Source organism: Leucopleurus acutus (genome assembly GCF_964270905.1).
Source record: "Leucopleurus acutus genome assembly, chromosome: 11".
Lineage (NCBI taxonomy): Eukaryota > Metazoa > Chordata > Mammalia > Artiodactyla > Delphinidae > Leucopleurus > Leucopleurus acutus.
In genome coordinates, this window is record NC_139152.1 from 97860155 (window position 1) to 97879677 (window position 19523).

The 19523-nt window shown below is 52.4% G+C and overlaps 1 protein-coding gene across 1 annotated transcript; it reads right to left on the reverse strand.

Moving 5' to 3' along the window:
- Positions 1 to 3720: 3720 nt before the first annotated feature.
- MCAT (malonyl-CoA-acyl carrier protein transacylase) lies at positions 3721 to 12673 on the reverse strand. Its single transcript, XM_082849778.1, has 4 exons — positions 12216 to 12673; positions 10934 to 11021; positions 7915 to 8132; positions 3721 to 4939 (listed from the first exon to the last, which is right to left on the reverse strand). Exons 1-4 carry the CDS (start codon positions 12651 to 12653, stop codon positions 4520 to 4522), a joined length of 1164 nt encoding a protein of 387 aa, XP_082705904.1. The 5' UTR covers positions 12654 to 12673; the 3' UTR covers positions 3721 to 4519.
- Between the last annotated feature and the right edge of the window lie 6850 nt (positions 12674 to 19523).

Sequence of the window (19523 nt, forward strand, 5' to 3'; positions counted from 1 at the left end):
CAGTCTGTGGGGATTCTCGCAGCAGTATGGTGCGGAGAGGGGGCTGGGCAGGGGGCACCAGGGGCAGGATGCCAGGCCTCCCACCCTGCGGGCTCGGCCCACCCCAGACCTGGACCCAGTGCTGTTTCTAGATCCTGCCAGGCCATTTTGCCTCTCCCCACCCCCAGTCCCCTACCTCATGCCAACCGCGGGCTGGGGTGAGCCACCTTCTTCCAGCTCCCCCACCCACATTCCACTCCCCCAACCCAGCACCTCCTGCAGCCTCGTCTTCCTGCCCCCTCCTGAGCCCAGGGCTGGGGAGCCTTCCCTGCCCTCCACTCAGCCCCGGAGCTGATCCAGCAGATGCAGCTGCCTCTCCACCTTCCAGCCAGGCTGGTCAGACCCTGCCCCACTCCAGACCCCGCAGGAGATAGATGCATCCTGCCCAGTCCCCCAGCACCTTCCAATCCTCATGACTGAAGGGACCACGCGGCTTCCAGGCCTTATGCCACAGCTCCCCAACGTCTGGCCCTTCGCAGCTTTAAGGCCTGACTTCACTCCCTTTCCTGTGTAAGGTGTCACTATGTCAGGCCCTCAGAACCTCACAGGGTGAGCCCAGAATCTCCCAATTCCCAGGCAATTGCTCGGATGCCCCATCTGTGGCAGGCTGTTTCATCTGGAAAGGTCACTTTCTATCCCAGACAAGTACCCCATCCCCACCAAGCTTATAGACCTGGAAGTGATTCCAGGCCTCACCCTGTGTGGATGTACCAACTCCAAGGCCCGGGCACCCACTGTAGAATCAGAGTGGCCAAGGATGTGGCAAGGCTAAAGCCAGAGGCACCTCTTCCAGGAAGTCCTCCCTGACCACCCAGCTTGCTCCATCCTGAGCTCTCAGGACAAACTGCCCACCCAACCATGTACCCACGTGGTTGCGGCCAGGGTTGCCTGTGGCTTCTCCAGGAGTGTGGGGCTCCTCAGGGAAGACACAGACTGGAAACTACATGGGGCCCCCAGGTGGCGGCTGATGCTGGCTGGGCAGCGGCCTCTCCCTGCAGGAGTCTGGGGATACATTCCCCAGGGTCATCCTGTCCTGGGGTTTGCAACATTCTTCCCACCCATGGGTATCAGGAGCCCCCACTGTACTACATCGGCTCTGGGGCAGGTTCTGGGGATGTGAAGACGGCATGGGTGCCTGCCTCAGATCTCACACCCATTTTAGGGAAGGAAAAAATGCACATAAAGCGGCCAAGAGTATTGTCGGATGTGTTCTGAGGGCCCCAAAGGACAGAGAAAATGATGGGGCCTGCGGTGGGTGAGAAAGTCCTCTCTGAGGAGGGGCTGGGGGATCCGAACTGCAGTGCAAAGGCCTGGGCTGGGAGACAGGCCTGGGCATGGAGGCAGACTGGCCAGCTCGGGGCAGCGTCTGACCCACTGTGTCTCCCAGTTCACACAACCCTGGGGCCTTGCTAGCTTGCTGCAACTTTAGCTCCCACACGGTGCTCGACCTCCCGAGCAGATGCGGTTCCGGCCGTTTGGGCCAGCACTTCACTCTCATCTGCTCCAGACAAGCCCACCCGACTAGGGGGAAACTGAGGCCCAGAGGTAGGGGACTTGACCAAGGGGACCCAGGCTTCCGTCACACCAGGGTCCTCCCACCCCAATCAGATTGGGATCCAGTCAAACCCGCTCCGGCTGCTCCACATGGCAGTTTCCACGGTAGCGGAAAGATGCTCAGCCCTTAGGAGCTGAGAGTGGCTTCAATCTGAGTCAACAGCAGTACCAGAAAGCACTCTCCAGTCCCTAAAAGGAAGAGCCAGAGGCCTGTCCCTCTCAGGCAGAGGGCAGGGGTCACCCACTGGGCTCATGATTCCTAGGGAATTTCCACACAATGCCCCCCGACCTCCTGCAGCAGTTCTGTGGCAGGCCCCGGGGCACTGCCGCACGCAAAGTGGACACACAGACCACGGGAGGGGAGCGGTGCCCAGTTCCAGGTAGACCTGGGGAGTCAAGTGGCTGGAAAGAAGCAGGCCAAGGTTCTCCACGGACATGGAACCAGAGATGTGGCGGCAGGTGCGAGTCCCAACTCGGGGTGGGCTAGATCCTGCGGACCAAGGACAGCACTGCTATCTTCCCCAAGGGCACAGGAACTGTCCAAGGTCCTGCCAAGGAACAGGATGTAGGGCCCACCATGGCCCCCAGGCCCTCACCCTAGGACTCCTCCCAACGCTCCCTTCACAATCCCCCGCCTCTGTCACTTGTCCAGATTCAGGGTCAGCAGGGGCAGGACAAGGGCCTGCCCACCCAACCCTCCAGGGCTCCTGAAGTAGAGATGCAGCCCTGCCCACCTGCGTCCCTGAGTTCCCTCCTACTGGGCAGCCCTTGAGGCAAAGAGCTATGTCCAGAGGAGCAGTAAGGCCTGCAGACCCGCCCTCCACTGCTCCTCCGGCTCCCTTGCGTGGGGCTGTACCCAGAGCTGCCCGCAGACCAGCCAGACACCCACAGCCTGGGCCGTGCAGGGAGCTTGCTTTCTCAGAGCTCTCAGCAAAGGGGATCCCAACAGCCTCAGCACTGTTTAAAAACAATAACAAAGTTCTCTGTGAAGGTTTGAAATTTTCTAAAACGAAGTTTGAAGATATATAATAGTTCTTTCTTCATTGTGCTCCAAAGAGCACGCAAACCCAGGCCCTGCTGAAAATTGGGTTCTGTGGCAACATATGCAGTGGTTCTCAGCGTGGAAGGGCTGTGGGAACGTGTGGGCATGTTTGGGGTCACAATGCCCGGAAATGCTACTGGCATGTAATGGCTAGGGGCCAGGACAGCTGCCCACAAGCGCGGGACAGTCCCATACAATGAAGACCAGTTCTGCTCAAAGGCCAACAGGGCCCCAATTGAGAAACAGAACTAAAAATGAGAAACCCTTAGGAGTTTGGGGTTTGAGTTTGAATCACTTGCTGTACACCAGAAACTGATACAACACTGTAAATCAACTAGACTTCAATTAAAAAAGAGAAACCCTACCCAGGGTTTGACATGTGCCTACACAAGAGCAACATTTAAAGACAAGTTCAGGGGACTTCCCTGGTGGTCCAGTGGTTAAGACTTACCCTTCCAATGCACGGGGTGCAGGTTCAATCCCTGGTCCGGGAGCTAAGATCCCACGTGCCTCGAGGCCAAAAAACCAAAGCAAAACAGAAGCAATAAAAACTTTAAAAATGGTCCACATCAAAAAAACATAAAAAAGGGCTTCCCTGGCGGCACAGTGGTTAAGAGTCTGCCTGCCAATGCAGGGGACGTGGGTTCAAGCGCTGGTCCGGGAAGATCCCACGTGCCGCGGAGCAACAAAGCCCGTGTGCCACAGCTACTGAGCCTGCGCTCTAGAGCCCACAAGCCACAACTACTGAGCCCGTGAGCCGCAACTACTGAAGCCCGCATGCCTAGAGCCCGCACTCCACAAGAGAAGCCACCGCACCGCAATGAAGAGCAGCCCCTGCTCGCCGCAACTAGAGAAAGCCCACGTGCAGCAACGAAGACCCAATGCAGCCAAAAATAAAAATAAATTAAAAAAAAACAAGCTCAGGGATTTCATTCCCAATATGGTTTTCCTACTATTGCTGAATAATGAAAAAAATCACCCAAGAAGTTTAGAATGACTCGTATTTAATATTGCTATTAGGAGCAGAGAGTCTGCGCCCTGCTCCTGGTGTGGAGCAGCTGAGGACAAGCTCTGCGGGTGGGCCTGAGCCGAACCAGGCCCCAGGCACACAGCAGGCACTCCACGACTGCAGTCTAAAGGGCTGACTGGGGGTGGGGGAGGAAACAGGGCCCTCAGCCGCCCTCCCCGCACCACTCCCGCCTTGCTAAAGGACCCTCTTCCCTACCAAGGCAGAGGCCACTCACTCCCTGGCATACAGCAGGCACTCAGTACTTTCTGTGCGGTAAGTAAACAGATGGGGCCCTGGGTCTCCCAACTGTTGAGTGAAGGGGTGGACGGAATGGCTGCCAAAGCCCACTGGGTCCTAAAGCCCTTCAACCTCAGTGACAAAGGAGCTAAGGCTCTGGCCGTGTGTGGCCCGAGGATGCTGGGGCAGCAGAGGAGCCCGTCTGCCACTGGTCAGCCTTGTGGCCATGCCACCTGCCCACGGCACCCACACGGCAGCAGGCCAGGCCTTCCCAGTCCTCAGAACACACCTGCCAGCCAGGTCGTTCCCGCCCCTTGTACAGAGGAGCCCCTGAGCCCCCAAGAGGCGGAGGGGCCTGCTCAAGAGGCAGGGCAGGAACTCACCAGTCTTCACAGAACCGTCACGGCTGCCTCTCTCCCCGGCACTCGAACGTGTTTCAAGCGGGGAGAAATGGACTGTGTCATGTAAAGAAATACTCGTTTTCAGTGCTTTTTATGTGGCACTCAAAGCACTCTGCAAACAATCCCTCCCGATCACTTGCAGGCGGCGGCCTGGCTGGGCTCGGCCCACTGGAGCCCCTTCGGCCTCCTCAGCCACGCGCCCTCCACGCCAAGGTCCTTGGGAGGCCCCTACAGGTTCTAGTGCAGGTCCTCGTCAGCCTCCTGCACCTCCACGTGACTGTAGGACCTCCAGGCCTGCAGGTTACAGCTCTTCAGGATGGTTCCCAGCTGCTTCCCAGGTCCTACTTCAAAAGTTTTGGGGAACTCGGTGCCTTTCTTCCTCTCGTATACGGCGTGCATCGTCTGCTCCCACTTCACCGGGGAGACCACCTGCCGGACCAGCAGTTTCCGGATGTGTTCTGGATGCGTGTATCTACTGCCATTAACGTTTGAGTGGACGGACACCAGAGGCTTCCTGACATCAATTGCCTTTAACACTTGTGCCAGGGGCTCCAAAGCTGGCTCCATGAGGCTGGTGTGGAACCCACCGCTAACCGGCAACATCTTGGTGCGTCTGAAGTGATACTTGGAGGAATTCTTCTGGAGAAACTGCAGAGCCTGGAAGCAAAAGAAGGGACGTTTAAACCAAGCAAATCTTAGGGGAAGAAACAGAGAGGCAGTCACCACTGGCTGATGTCACAGTCCTACGTATAGGACCTGCTTATCTCTACACACCAGCACCGGTTATTTCATCCTGCACAGCTGCCGAGTCGTGTCCCAGAAGCCCTCACCAGCCCAGTGGCCCCAGGCAGCCTCTCTGAACTTCTTTTAGTCCATCCATAAAATGAGCACAATTTCACCTACTTCTATATAAGATTGCTGGGAAGTGATCAAATAGGAGGTATCTGATGAATGAAAAAGCAGTATCTAGTAAGTGTCAGTTTTCAATTAGAATTCTGCTACTCTTCATAATTTTTTTAAGCCTGTTTTCTTGTTACTCCATAACCTTCAAGATGACAATTCACAAGATTCCAGCCTCACTTCACAATCCAAGGTCTGAAACCCCTCATCTGGGCTCCTCTAGAGAAGACAAGGGCTTGATTAAAAGGGGCCTCTGGGACTAACAGGCCCCAACTTAGAACCACCTGCAAACATCTTTAGAACAGTATATATTCTTAAGAGACCCTGTGCCCTCGGGACACAGCCCAAGGCCTACCACCCTGACAGCCCTTCACTGGGATCCACCAAAGGCCTTCCTATGCACTAAACCATCTGCCACGTCCCTCCAACCTGACACCATCCACGGCCTGCTCAGAAGCTGGGCCAGCTGCTCCTGACGACTCAAGGTAAGTCGTGGCAGCTGCGTGACCTTGGGCACTTTACCTGTCAGTGCCTTAGTTTCCTCACCTGTAAAATGGTGATAACAACAGTTACGTCACAGGGCTATGAAGAACGATGCTCGGTATACAAACCCTAGAGAGGGGCAGCGATTATTAACTTGTTACCAAGCCCATCCATGTCCACCGGAAAAAATACAGCAGGGTCTGGAGTTCCCTGGTGGCCTAGTGGTTAGGATTCCAGGCTTTCACTACTGTGGCCCAGGTTCAATCCCTGATTGAGGAACTGAGATCCTGCAAGCTGTGTGGCACGGCCAAAAAAAAAAAAATACAGCGGGGAAGCTATTTGTGCCCCGAAAGGGGAGGGATGAATATCTCTGGTTGGATGGTGCTCGTTCGTCTCTCTCTGTGGGCCCCGCCCTGCAGGAGCTTAGCCTGCTGCCCAGGCACGGCCAGTTCAGCCCGAGGCTCATCACGTGTCACTTCCCTCTGCCGTGAGTGAGTCCATCTGTTCCACCCCGAGGCTACTCAGCCGCCTGAGCCTTGGGGCGAAATTCAAGTGGAGCAGAGCCCAGCACAGCGAACTGTCATGGAGTGTGAACCATGCGTCTGGGAAGCACGGAGGGGTCTGGGCTGTCACTGCAGCAGAGTCTAGCCTGACCTGACTGACCTGGTGCTTCACACCCAATTCCACGCTCCATCCATCCCCACCTCACTGAGGGATGCGCCCCCAGCGCCTCTCTGAACAGGAGACTCTTGGACTTCACAGCCCAAGCCCTTCCCACCACGCCTGGACACTTCTGATCACCGTCTACGGAGACAGCTGCTCGGGGGCACTTCTGCACCACCGCCACGGTCTCTAAGTGCTTTCCATGGGAAGCCTCTGGATTCATCCAACTCAAGTCCCAGGTCAGGGCCACAGGAGTCAAGGACACAGCCTCGGGGTCCAGAGGCTCCTGTGGCTGGCTCTCAGGCCAGGCATGGGTCTAGCAAAGGGCAAGGAGTTTTTTCACATCCACTGTTGGGAAAGGGACTCACCTGCTCAGGGGACTCTGCCCGCACCTAAGCTCTTTGCTGTAGCACTTCCAACAGCACCAAAGGCCAAACCTGGGAATCCCAGGAATCGCCACCTGCACTGGATGCCCACCTGTCTGGGAGCCTGGGACACTCCTGCCTTGACTGGGGGGGGCCCCTCCTGGCCCACTTATGGGCTTCCTTCCAAGGCTATTAACGGGAATAAGCAACCAGCTCCGTGATTCGCTTGGGGCCACCGTAGCTGGTCTTCCCATCATCTCAGAACTGCCCCAGAGGCTCTCACTGATTCAGAGGAGATACGTAAGGACACCGGCGTACTGGCAAGGCCTTAACAGGGAGATGAACCAGCATGGTCAAGTGGAGGAAACTTGGACTTCAGAGGGACGTGGACGGGAGCTCTTACCCTGCCTCCACCACCACTAAGCCCTTGGCCCTCTGCCTCACCTTCCCGGTGTAGAACTCCCGTCCACAGAGCACAGGACCAGAGGAGACAAGACGGGGAAGCACCCATCCGGTCTGCACTCAACACTCCCCAGCCAGGCACACGGTACAGAACTGCCCCTTCCGTCAGGCGCTCCTGTCTGCCTGGGATGCCCCTGCTCTTGGCAACCTCATCCTCCAGGCACCGCCTCCTGGCACCCTGGTAGTCAGCCTGACCCTTACTGTGCCCTGAAACCTGGAGGCATCCATTCACAGCCAGCCTTCCTTTGACAGCAGGAACCCCGGCTGATCCGTCCGTGTGTCCTCAGTGCTTGCCACACAGGAGCTGCCCGAGAAAGGATGTCTGGGGCAGCAGTGAGTGGAAGGATGGACAGAAGGAAAGCCTGCAAAAACAGACACCTAAGAAAAAGTAGAGCAGGGCAGAGTAACCCAGCAGGAAACAGCTTGTCTCTCCAAAGAAGCAACTGGATCATAGGCTGTGAGAAGCCCAGAACGTATCACAGGAAGGCCCTGGAGATCATCTGGCCCAGCCCCTTTACTTTCCACGTGGGCTGGAAATTTGCCCAAGGTCTGTACGTGGTGGAGCGGAGACAGTACCCCAGCCTCCTGCCTCTCCCTGCAGCGCTCGCTCCACCACACACACCCCTGGCCCCCAGATGCCTCCCAAGGACCAGGGCTGGGCAGAGCACCTGTTACGCTCTGTGCGCTCCCAGGTGTGAAATAATTCCAACCTTCTGGACTGGACGGGCGTCTAGGAAGGTTGCTCCCGTGAACACCCACCTCCAGGTGTCCTGAGATCACCCTGCAGTCGGGAAAGAGGTAGCTGGACACCTCGCACACGGGGTTCTCTATGCCCAAAGTCGTGCAGTGCTCCTGGGCCTCCAGACAGGCAAAGGTGAACTTGGACTGAGGCTGGCCGACGACAGACAACATCCCACTGGGGACAGCTTCCGAGGCTTCCTGCATGGCCTCAGCTCGGATTTTCACTGCATACAAACCTACCCAGAGAGAAGTGCATTTGGAAAAATCAAGGCACGTAATGGAGAAGAGAAGCCCAGACCCAAAAAGCAAAGCACAAATTCCACACTGTGTGCTGGAGACCCTGATATTGGTATCCATCAGCAGTCTACAAGCTGCAGTTCTACGTATCTGAAAGCATACATATATGGTACCACCATCATCAAAAGGCAGGGTGCTGTCCCTGGCACAACCTCAGTGTCCACTGACAGATGGATAAAGAAGACGTGGTACATACATATGATGGAATATTAGTCTAAAAAAGAATGGAATAATGCCACTTGCAGCAACATGGCTGGACCTAGAGATTATCATACTAAGTGAAGTTAGAAAGACAAATACCATGTATCACTTATATGTGGAATCTAAAATACGACACAAATGAACATATCTACGAAACAGAAACAGACTGAGATACAGAGAACAGACTCGTGGCTGCCAAGGGGGAGGGAACGTGGGGGAGGGAAGGATTGGGAGTTGGGGATTAGCACATGCAAACTATTATATACAGGATAAACAACAAGGTCCTACTGTAGAGCACAGGGATATACATCCAATATCCTGTGATAAACCATAATGGAAAAGAATATGAAAAAGCATATATGTATAACTGAATCACTTTTCTGTACAGCAGAAATTAGCACAACATTGTAAATCAACTATACTTCAATAAAATTTAAAAACAAAACAAAAAAGAATGGACTGCAATTACTGGACAGCTATCATCCTGGTCCTGGGCCAGACCAAGGGGCGGTTAAGGGATGGGACAACAAAGTCTGAGGAACAAACCCTGCACCCTTTCTCTCTAACACACCTTCGTTTACCCGGCACCGTATTATGTCTGTACTGGACTTTTAGCCCTTACACAGCAGAACTGTGGAGCAAATACATTAAAAGCCTGTGTTAACAGGCAGGAGAGAACCCACAGGAACGTGGAAACCCTCCCAGGCAGGCATTAAATAACTATGCAAATTGTCAAGTGAAAAAACACAGAATGTCAATAATCCTGCAAATTACATACACATAAAACTGTATTTGTATAAAACAGTTTTATTAGGATGTGGAAATATGAAAATTTTTTTCCACTTCCTTGATAATGCTTCCTTCCTATAATGCTTTTTTAAAAAACAATGAGGTGAATTTCACATAAAATATAACCAGTTTCAAGTGTATAATTCAGTGGTATTTGTTTTGTTCATGTTGTACAACCACCAGCTCTAGTTTCAAAACTTTCCATCAGGGCTTCCCTGGTGGCGCAGTGGTTGAGAGTCTGCCTGCCGATGCAGGGGACACGGGTTCGTGCGCCGGTCCGGGAGGATCCCACACGCCTCGGAGCTGCTGGGCCCATGGGCCATGGCCGCTGGACCTGCGAGTCCGGAGCCTGTGCTCCGCAACGGGAGGGGCCGCGGCGGTGAGAGGCCCGCACACGGCAAAAAAAAAAACAAAAAACAAAAAACAAACAAAAAAAACTTTCCATCAGCCCATAAAACACCTCATTTCTCCTTCCCTCCATCCCCGGTAACCTCTAATCTGTTGTCTCTCTGGATTTATGTATTCTGCACATTTCATATAAAAATATGTGATTTTTGTGTCTGGCTTCTTTCACGTAGCATGTTTTCGATGTTCATCCACACTGCAACATAAGTATTTCATTTCTTTTTATGGCTGAATAATATTCCACTGGATGGATCGACTACGATTTGTTTATCCAGTCATCTGATCATGGACATCTGGATCATTCCCACCTTTTGGCTATTATGACTAATGCTGTTATAAACATCTGTGTACAAGTTTTTCTGTGTGGACATATGTTTTCATTTCTTAGGTACAGACCTGTGAGTAGAACTACTGGGTCACATGGTAATTCTATGCTTAACTTGAGGAACCACCAAATTGTTTTCCACAATGGCTGCACCACTTTACATTTCACCAACAATGTGTGAGGTTCCTACATCCTTGTCAACGCTTATTATTTTCCTCTTTTGGTTTTTAAATTAAAGCCACCCCAGTGGGTATGAAGTGGTACCCCACTGCGGTTTTGATTTTCATTTCCCTAATGATTGGTGATGTTGCACATCTTTTCATGTGCTTATTGGTCCTTCGTATATCTTCTTTGGAGAAATGTCTATTCAAGTCCTTTGTATTTAGCTATAAGCAAAAATGTTTACATGTTTATACACAAAAATCTTAAGAAGTGGAACTGATATGGCTCAAGATCAAACACTGATTTATTCTTTTTCACTTAATGAGAATCTATTGATGACCTACCACACGACAGGCACTGGAGGTACACGAGTGGACTAAGAATGCACATAAGTAGTGGGAGACACTAAAGCAAGATTTCACAAGACTACAAGAAGAAAGAAATTCCCTGATGAACCCTTCAAGCTTAAAAGGGAATCAAGGTGAAGTCTGGTCCTCAGGTCCCATTGTCACCCCCACCCATGGCTCCCTTCTCTATTACCCCTGAGTAGGTCCAGAATTATTTTTGGTAGTGCCCCTTGTCCTCAGTAAGCCCAGCAAGACAATACCCCATGCATAAAACCGAACCTTGGGGCTTTCCTGGTGTTCCAATGGTTAAGAATCCGCCTTCCAATGCAGGGACGTGCGTTCGATCCCTGGTCACAGAACTAAGATACCACATGCCACAGGGCAACTAAGCCCATGCGCTCTGGAGCCCACGCTCCACAACGAAAGATCCCCCATGCCACCACTAAGACTCGATGTAGCCAAATAAATAAATATTTAAAAAAAAAAAAAAACCAAACCTCTTCCTATGTACCTTCACAAAATTCCATGGCTCCAGCAAACACTAGGGCTGCAAATTCTCCCACACTGAATCCAGCAGCAGCAACACAGTTCTCAATAACCTGCAGCGACACATGCAGAAGAACATGAGGCCAAGTTCTCAGGCGAGTTCAGTCCGGGGCTCTGCACTTGCAAGCTGACAGGGGTTCAGCAGTTCAGTGAGCCAGGTTCTGCTGCCCTGGTGCTCCAGCTAGAAGACAACACACAGAAGTGGCCTTGACTATCACTGATCCAGCCCTTTACTGATGAGGAACTTTAACTGGCAAGGCAAGTTAAAGCCTACTGGCGGACTCCTTGGTTGAGCTGTGATGCCAACCCAGGGCTCTGGATTCTCTTGCTTCTGCCCTGGTGCTGCCCCTCAGGCAGATAGCAACAGAGGACGCTAAGTACAGAAGTTAAGAGCATGACCTTCAGAGTCACCTCTGGATTTGATTTTTAGCCTGGGAGAGTTCCCTAACGTCTGCGCCTCAGTTATCTCATCTGTGAAATGGGGAGAGCAGCAGGACCGACCTCACAGGGCTGCTGAGAGAACTACATGGAGATAACACCCCTAAATCGCTCAGCACAGACCTGGCCCAGGACAGGCACTGGATGAATGTTATTATCATGACTCGACATGACCACTTAAACTAATTCCTTTAACATCTCTGAGTCTTCTTTCCTTACCCACTAAGTAACAGTACTTACCTCACAAGGCTGTTGTGAGGATGAAATAGGGGTAAAGTACGAGCTTAACATTTACTGTTGTGATAATAAATATTAATAGCCATCATTTCACAACTTCAAGTGAACTGATACTTTCAGATATCACCTTCTCAATGACCCTTCCTTTAAGGGTGAAGCTTAATCCTTCTAAAATCATTTAGTAATTAATTAAATGATTAAGGATAATTTAAAATCGCAACCCGGCCCTCCACTCCCTGGCCCGTTTCCCTGCTCTATTCTTCTTTCTGAAACACTTATCTTTAACACACTACGTAATTTACACAGCATATTTATTCTCTATTACCTATCTCCTTGCCCTAACATGCAAGCGCCCCAGGCGCAGGGATCCTTGTTTTGTTTGTTGTAGGCTGTATCCCCTGGGCCTACAACAGTGCCCGGCACGGTGGGAACTCAGTAAGGATCTGCCGAACAGATCAGACGTTGGAGCACGCCGGCCTGGCAGGCTGGAGCCTCGGCTGGACCGCGACCAAGCTGTGAGAGCTCGGGCAGAGCCCATTCTCCCCGGCCTGCCACCGGGCCTCGGGCCTCACCGCGGGCTGCAGGTGATGCAGTTTCTCGACGGCGGCCAGCGAAGCCACGAAAACGGCGGGCTGGCAGTGCACGGTGCGGTCCAGGGCCTCCTGCGGCCCATGCAGGCTCAGCTCCAGCAAGTCGTAGCCCAGCACGCGGTGGGCGGCGGCGTAGAGCTCGCGGACGCGCGGGTAGCGGAGCAGACCGCGGCCCATGCCCACCACCTGGCTGCCCTGGCCGGGGAAGAGCAGCACCGAGCACTGGCCCGGCAACCGCCGCACCGAGGCCTCCCGGGGCCCTTCCTCCGCCGCTGTCGCATCTCGCAGCAGCTCCTCCACGTCCACCGCGCCCGGGGGAGGCAGCAGGAAGCTCGAGGCGCCGCGGCGGCAGCTCACGCCCCGGCGGCAGCTCACGCCCCGGCCCCAGGCCCACGCAGCCCGCGCAACCCGTACGTTCATGCTGAGGAACCGGCCCCACGCGCGTTACCAGGGCGACCGAGGCCCGACTGCGGCGGCGCGGCGCGGCGCAGCGCAGCGCGGCGCGGTCCTTGACGCATTTCCTGCCGGCGGGCAGAGGCACCGCTGGGCGGGAAGAAAGGTTCCGCTGTTACCGATTCCGTCCCTGCTCTGAAACTGTCGGCTGTGCACCGGGTGATCCACACGCTTACCTAAACCTCCGCAGGAAAAAATAAAACACGACACCGTACCACAATGAGCCTTCAAACATATTTATTAAGTAAACAACTCAATGCAATGTAATATTCAACCTAGCATGGGAAAAGTACTTGAAACGCTTCCACATTCTTTCTTGCATCTGATTTTCCCAGCACTGTCCTCTTTTATGTTTCCTACAAACCAGACACGGTGCCAGGCACAAAATAATCGTCCAATTAATACTTGTCTCGTTGAACAAAGCCCTGGATATTTTTCAGACATTAGTCTGTTTAATTCCTCACAGCAACGCTGTGATGAATAGGTGCTATTATTATCCTTAGTTTACACATGAGGAGACAAGAGCTCAAAGACAGGTGGTTAGTGACAAAAGGAGGACTGGAATTGGGGGTGCAAGGCTGGGTCAGAGAGAGTCTAATTCTGACCTCATCTCTAACTACATCCCTTTACGCCCCCTGCTCCTCTTTCATTCCTTGCCAGCCTCTTCTAAGGAGCGCAGGACACACACACACACACAAGCTCACTCCACACCTCAGAATGAGGAAGATCTAGGTAGACCTGAGGTAGGAGATAGATGGGCCGCTGGGCTGCACAACTGGGGTTTGTCAAGTGGAGTAAAATTGAAGCTTTGTTCTCACCCAGGCACTCCAAGGACAAAGCTAGTGGCAGAAGCTGAGCTCTGCTAAGGTAAAGAGATAAGGCGCCCACTCCTGAGGTCAATAAAAACTTCCCTGTCTGCACATGCGCAGGAAGGCTCCTTGGGGGTCAGAAAGGGAGCAGCCGCCACCCCACAGTATGTGTGGACATACACCCAGCTAGAAGGCCTCTGCAGTGGGATCCATCTTAGCAAAATGTTGCACATGCATGTTGGGGAGGGTCCTGGGACCCATCAGCTGTGAAAAAAGAAACAAGATAATTGGCCAAATGTAAACCAAGACCCGAAGAACTGTCCTATATACGTGATTTAAATCACCTCTTTACTGAGCTCCTCATTCAGGACTCCCACACTCCTCTCTGTGGGTATATTTCTGGCTAGCTTCTGACTTACTGGCCCCCCCTCATTAGAGAGGAGGCTGGTAGCCTTTCCCTCCAGGTGTGTATTTCTGCCCTGCTTCTGTCTTAAACAAACTGTTTGTCTGTGAGCTCTCCCACATGTTATGCTGTGTCTCTAATAATAAACTTTGTACCTGAGTTTACAGTTTTTGCCTCCTTGAAACACTCTTGCTTTAAAATGGGGGAAAGAGCTAGGGCCCCTTTGCTTCTAATCTCTAGCCCCTCGTGGTCTAGCAGCTACGATTCCTGGTTTTCATCTAGGCTATCCAGGTTCGACTCCTGGGCAGGGAACTACAATCTCTCTTCAGGACTGCTCACTGCTGTCTCTCCGAGATTAGACTTACATCATCAAGTCTACTACAGTGAGCTTGTCCTGAGAAAAGAATCAGATGAGCTCTCAGGTCATCCGCAGCAGCCTTGCTTTTGACACGGAAAAGGAGGAAATGAGGTGCATATCCAGCAAGAGGAGATTAGTTAAATAAATGATGGCAAATCTATACAATGCTGTGGTGATAAAAGATATGGAGGAGGTTTTCAGGTTAAGACATGAACAGAGCACACGCTGCCTCCAGAAGCACATAAACCCAGAGGAAAGGAATCTTTTAAAGACATAAAACACAAGGACAGGGAGAACAGGAACAGCAACAGAATCTCTTCAAGCTGGAAACCAGGATGAGCAGTATTATCTGATTCAGCAGACTCCAGACGGCGGAAGGCTGAGAACCAACCCTTATTCATACAACAGAATCCTTAAATGCTTAGGAACTGGTAGCCCTAGGCACTTCTAGATCTAAGGGTTAAAAAGGGCTGAAACTGGGCTTCCCTGGTGGCGCAGTGGTTGAGAGTCCGCCTGCCGATGCAGGGGACGCGGGTTCGTGCCCCAGTCCGGGAAGATCCCACATGCCGCGGAGCGGCTGGGCCCGTGAGCCATGGCCGCTGAGCCTGCGCATCCGGAGCCTATGCTCCGCAACGGGAGAGGCCACAACAGTGAGAGGCGTACGTACCGCAAAAAAAAAAAAAAAAAAAAAAAAAAAAAAAGGCTGAAATTAAGAGAACTATTTGAAGGTGTCTTTGAAGAACAGTTAGATCTTTAGATGTCTTCCCTCTCTTTAGCCCCTGGGTGATACCCCTCCCTCATTCTGGCAAATGCTTAGCTCTGGAAAGGGCTGGGCAGGCCAAGGATCATGGTGAATGTGGGTTCTCTGCTGAAACAGGTGGATACTGACTGCTGAGTGCAGAGACCTCCTCCCATGCTCCCAGAAATGTGCCACCAGACCCCTATCCTCCAGGCAAGAACTGGAGGGCCTTGGGGAATCTGACCAGTACAAGAGGAAAATGCTGAAGATATTGACAGTCCAGGAAGTTACCAGACAAATGACCAACAAGTTCAACTTACAGTGAAGCTAATTCAACAAATACCATCCAAAGACTTATTTTCCTTTTTTCTTCTTATCATGAGCAGCCAGGCAAGGATTCCCAGGCATCTGAGGAAAGCCTCTTACATACAGAATAAAATAAAATAAAATAACTACAATGCATAGGAATCAGAGACTATGATGAGAGAAGAAAATAATTGTTTTAAGAAAATTATCCTTGATAGTTGAGAGGTAAGAGAAGACATTGCATCAGTGAAAAATGTACAGGAAGTTTTAATTTTTTTTTATAGTTTTTTTTTTCTTTGGGCCACGCTGTGCAGCATTCCAGATCTTCCCCAACCAGGGATTGAACCTGTGTCCCCTGAAGTGGGAGCATGGAGTCTTAACCACTGGACCACCAGGGAAGTCCAGGAAGTTATTTTTTTAAAAAAAGAACCTTGAGAAAACAACAACAACAAAAATCCCTTGGAAATAAAAAAATAGGATAGCTGAATTTTAAAAAATCAATAGAGGGCCAAGAAGAGAAAGTTGAGGAAACGTCACAGAAGTTTACAGAAAAAGAAGAAAGCAAACCATGAGAAGCAGGAGAGGAAGGGAAGTTAGAAGACAAGCCCAGGAAGTCCAGGATTCTGAGTAATAGGGATTCCAGAAAGAGAAGCGAGAAAATGGAGGGAAGGAAATCATCCCCTCTAAAAATCCAGTTTCTGAAAAATAAAAGATATGAGTTTCCTGAGAGCTGGAACATTGGATGAAATTAGACCCACATCGAGGAATATCAGCATGGAATTCCAGGACTCTGGGGACGAAAAGCTTAAAATCTTCCAGGAAGAACAAAAGGGGTTACACACAGGGGCTCAGAACACAGAACGGCTTCAGTCTGCTCATCGCACCATGGCAGCTGGAAAACGGCGTGTCTCCATGATGCTGAAGGACAATGATTTCCGACTTTGAATTTTTACTCCGTCAAACATCAGTCAACCACAGGACAGAGTGCAAGATCTCAAAAAAGATACCTCCTATGTAGCCTTTCTTAAGACTGCATCCTTGGGGACTTCCCTGGTGGTGCAGTGGTTAGGAATCCGCCTGCCAGTGCAGGGGACATGGGTTCGAGCCCTGGTCCGGGAAGATCCCACATGCTGCGGAGCAACTAAGCCCACACGCCACAACTACTGAAGCCCACGCGCCTAGAGCCCGTGCTGCGCAGCAAGAGAAGCCCGCACCGCAATGAAAAGTAGACCCCGCTCACCGCAACTAGAAAAAGCTCACGTGCAGCAACGAAGACCCAACGCAGTCAAAAAAAATACATTAAAAAAAAAAAAAAAGACTGCATTCTTGGAGGATGGGCTCATCGCCAACACAGGGGGACCAGGAAGGGCGAGATGTGCTGTCCAGGAAATGAGAAGCCAGCTACCACAGAGGGGCCAAGGCCACCCCCAGGCTGGTGGTGAAGAGAGATCCCAGGATGACCTGTGCACCAGGCCTTCGAGCAGCCAGTACATCAGAGATGCACAGAGGGCTGTCATCACCAAGTTGCCACCTGTCACTGTCCTGCCTGTTTAGGAACTGAAATGTCTGGTGAGCCTGGCCTAGATTCCCGTCCACACTTGGCTGTCTTGATCACAGGCTGATGAGACCCTGTTCTCCCTTCCATGTTCTGCTACCTGGCTCAGTGAAGGACACTGTTCCATCTCACAGAAGTGTCCACCCCCGCTCCTGAGGTCTGGACACAGGTGCAGTGAGCTCAGAAGCAAGAAGACACACAGCCCATGCCTCTATTTCATATTGAATGTCCACACCACAGCCTGGCGGGATGTGCCGACAGGGGACCTGCACACCCAGCCTTGCCCACCAGCTGCCCCAGAGGGACTCCTGTCAATGCTCAGGGAGGCTGAGGCCAGTCTGTGCCCCAGCGGTTCAGTTCAGTTTCACCTTCGTAGGGGTCTTCCTCTGCCCCGGCCATCGTGTCCACTCCCTCCAGCCAGCTGCATGCTGCCCCTCAGCTGTTTGAAGCGAATCAATATAGGGCTCAGGGAGACATACCTAAGGGTCTTAATAAAACTCTAAAGGAAAGTAAGGGCGTGTTTAACCCAAAAGTCAAGACAGAGGTGACCTCTGGAGTGGCAGGAGCAATCCCCAGAGAGAGCGCCAGGAGGTTCCTAGGGCCCTGGGAATCTTCTTCTTATTAACCTGGGGGTGGACAGACGGCATCTTATTATTCTAAAGCGCACACATGTTAAATGTAGACAAATTTTTGGTAATGTAGAAAGAGGTTTCTGATTTATTGTAAGGGGAAGAGAACAAATTACAAAACCAATTATTTCATGAAGGCATTCTTGTAAAGAAACATGTGCACATGCTTAGAAAAAGGCATAGAAAAACTCACAGTGTTGCCTGTGCTTGGGTAATGGGAGAGTGGGTGACTTTTTTCTTTTTGCCTGTATTTTCCAATTTCCTTACAATAAATATGAATTATTCATGTAAGAAAGTAAACACACAAAATAAAAGAAAATACTGTACTCAAATCACACTTAGAATTGAGAAGCCTAATGAATGACACAATAGTTAAGAGCTCAGGCCCTGGACTGCAGGGGTATAAATCCTGACTGCATCACTGGCAAGCTGTGTGACCTTGTCACCTCTCTGAGTATCCTCTGGGGATTGGGAGGGTGTTTTCCATGTCTCCTTCCTCGATTGACTGAGGCCGGGGGCTGGGTTTGCTTGTGTTGTACCCTCCAGGGTTGAGCCCAGAGCTGGGCAACCTGTGGTGCTCAATATATACATCCCTTGAGGTTGGCACGTGCCAAATGCCCAGGAGAAGCTCCTATGCTCAGTGCTGTGAAGTTCAGAGGTCACTGCCCGATTAGAGTGGGGGTGGTACAGAGTCAGCGTTCTGGAAGAGCTTCCTGGGGTGACACTGGGGAGCAGTCAGACTTGGACATGTGGAGTTGCCCAGGGTGGGAGTGAAGGATCCTCTGTGCAGGGGGAACAGTGTATGCAAAGGCACGGAGGTGGGATAGGGTCAGGCAGTCAGGGCCTTGAGTGCCGGGTAAAAGGCTTGGACTGTATTCTAAGGGAGCCACAGAGGGTCCCGAGCAGAGGAGCGGCATGGAAGGGGCTCCCTGGGGGCCAGCTAGGGAGGATGATGGCCGCTGCCCAGGCTTAGGTGGGGTGTGTGGGGTTGGGCAGAGGGGGGCACAAGTAACGGGAGGCTTCCCAGCACCCCAGGAGGGGCATCCACATCTCATCTAGACCTGCAGTGTTAATCCCTATGGCAGCCACCGGCCCTCTGAACTGCAGGGGCTCACCTGTGAAAAGGGCGGGCCTAGTGTGTTTGTTCTCTGCCCGCCCCCTGCACCGGGCCCTGGTGCCCAGCAAGTATTTGGGACCAGAAATCGCTGCCTCCCAGGATGCCCCGTGGGCCTTGAGCCCTGCAAGCGGGAGGGGAGAGGCGAGAGGGAAGATGCATTGCCTCCCCGCCACGGGTCTTCCGGGGCAGGCGGGTTTGCCTCTCAGCCGAGCCACTGGGCACCTCCTTACAGGAAGAGGGTGAGGGCGGGCCGCTTGCTGGGAGGCGTGGCCAGACCAACTTCGTGAGTAACAGTAGCCACAACGTGTGGGCCCATGGTGCCTTGAGGGATCCAGGAAAATACTTTCATTTCTTTTAAAATCAGAAGAAAAACGTGAAAAGAACCCAGCCTGGATTATACCTGCCTTTATACAAACGCAGTCAAAGGTAGAAGAGGTCCATGAAGGCAAAAAAGGCAGGGCCTCGGGAAGTCAGACTTCAGCCCAGGAGCAGCAGGCAGGCTTCACCTGGGCCTCCCGACCCCCACCCCAAGTGTCCAGTTCGGGCAATTGTGGTTCTGGCAGTCTGCGGGCCCCGCCAGGCCAAGTTAGTCAAGGGGGCAGTGACAGGCCCTGGGCTGCAGTAATAAAGTAGTGCGTGCAGATGAGGCGGTGAAGTGCTCAAGGCCTGGGCCTGGACACGCTGTCCCATCAGGGTGACCCTGGCAAACTGGAGGCCACCTCTGGGCTGTGATGGTCACTGAATGCCAAGCGCCTGTGGTCTCCTGCATTACCATGTGGCATCCTCCTTACTCCCACCATGCCGTGCCCATTTTACCGATGAGGAGATGGAGGCGGAGGGAGCCAGCCGCAGAGAGGCTGGGCCAGGGCTGCCTCCTGTCCTGGGGCAACAGCTAAAGGAACTGGGGCTCTCCTCCGGAGA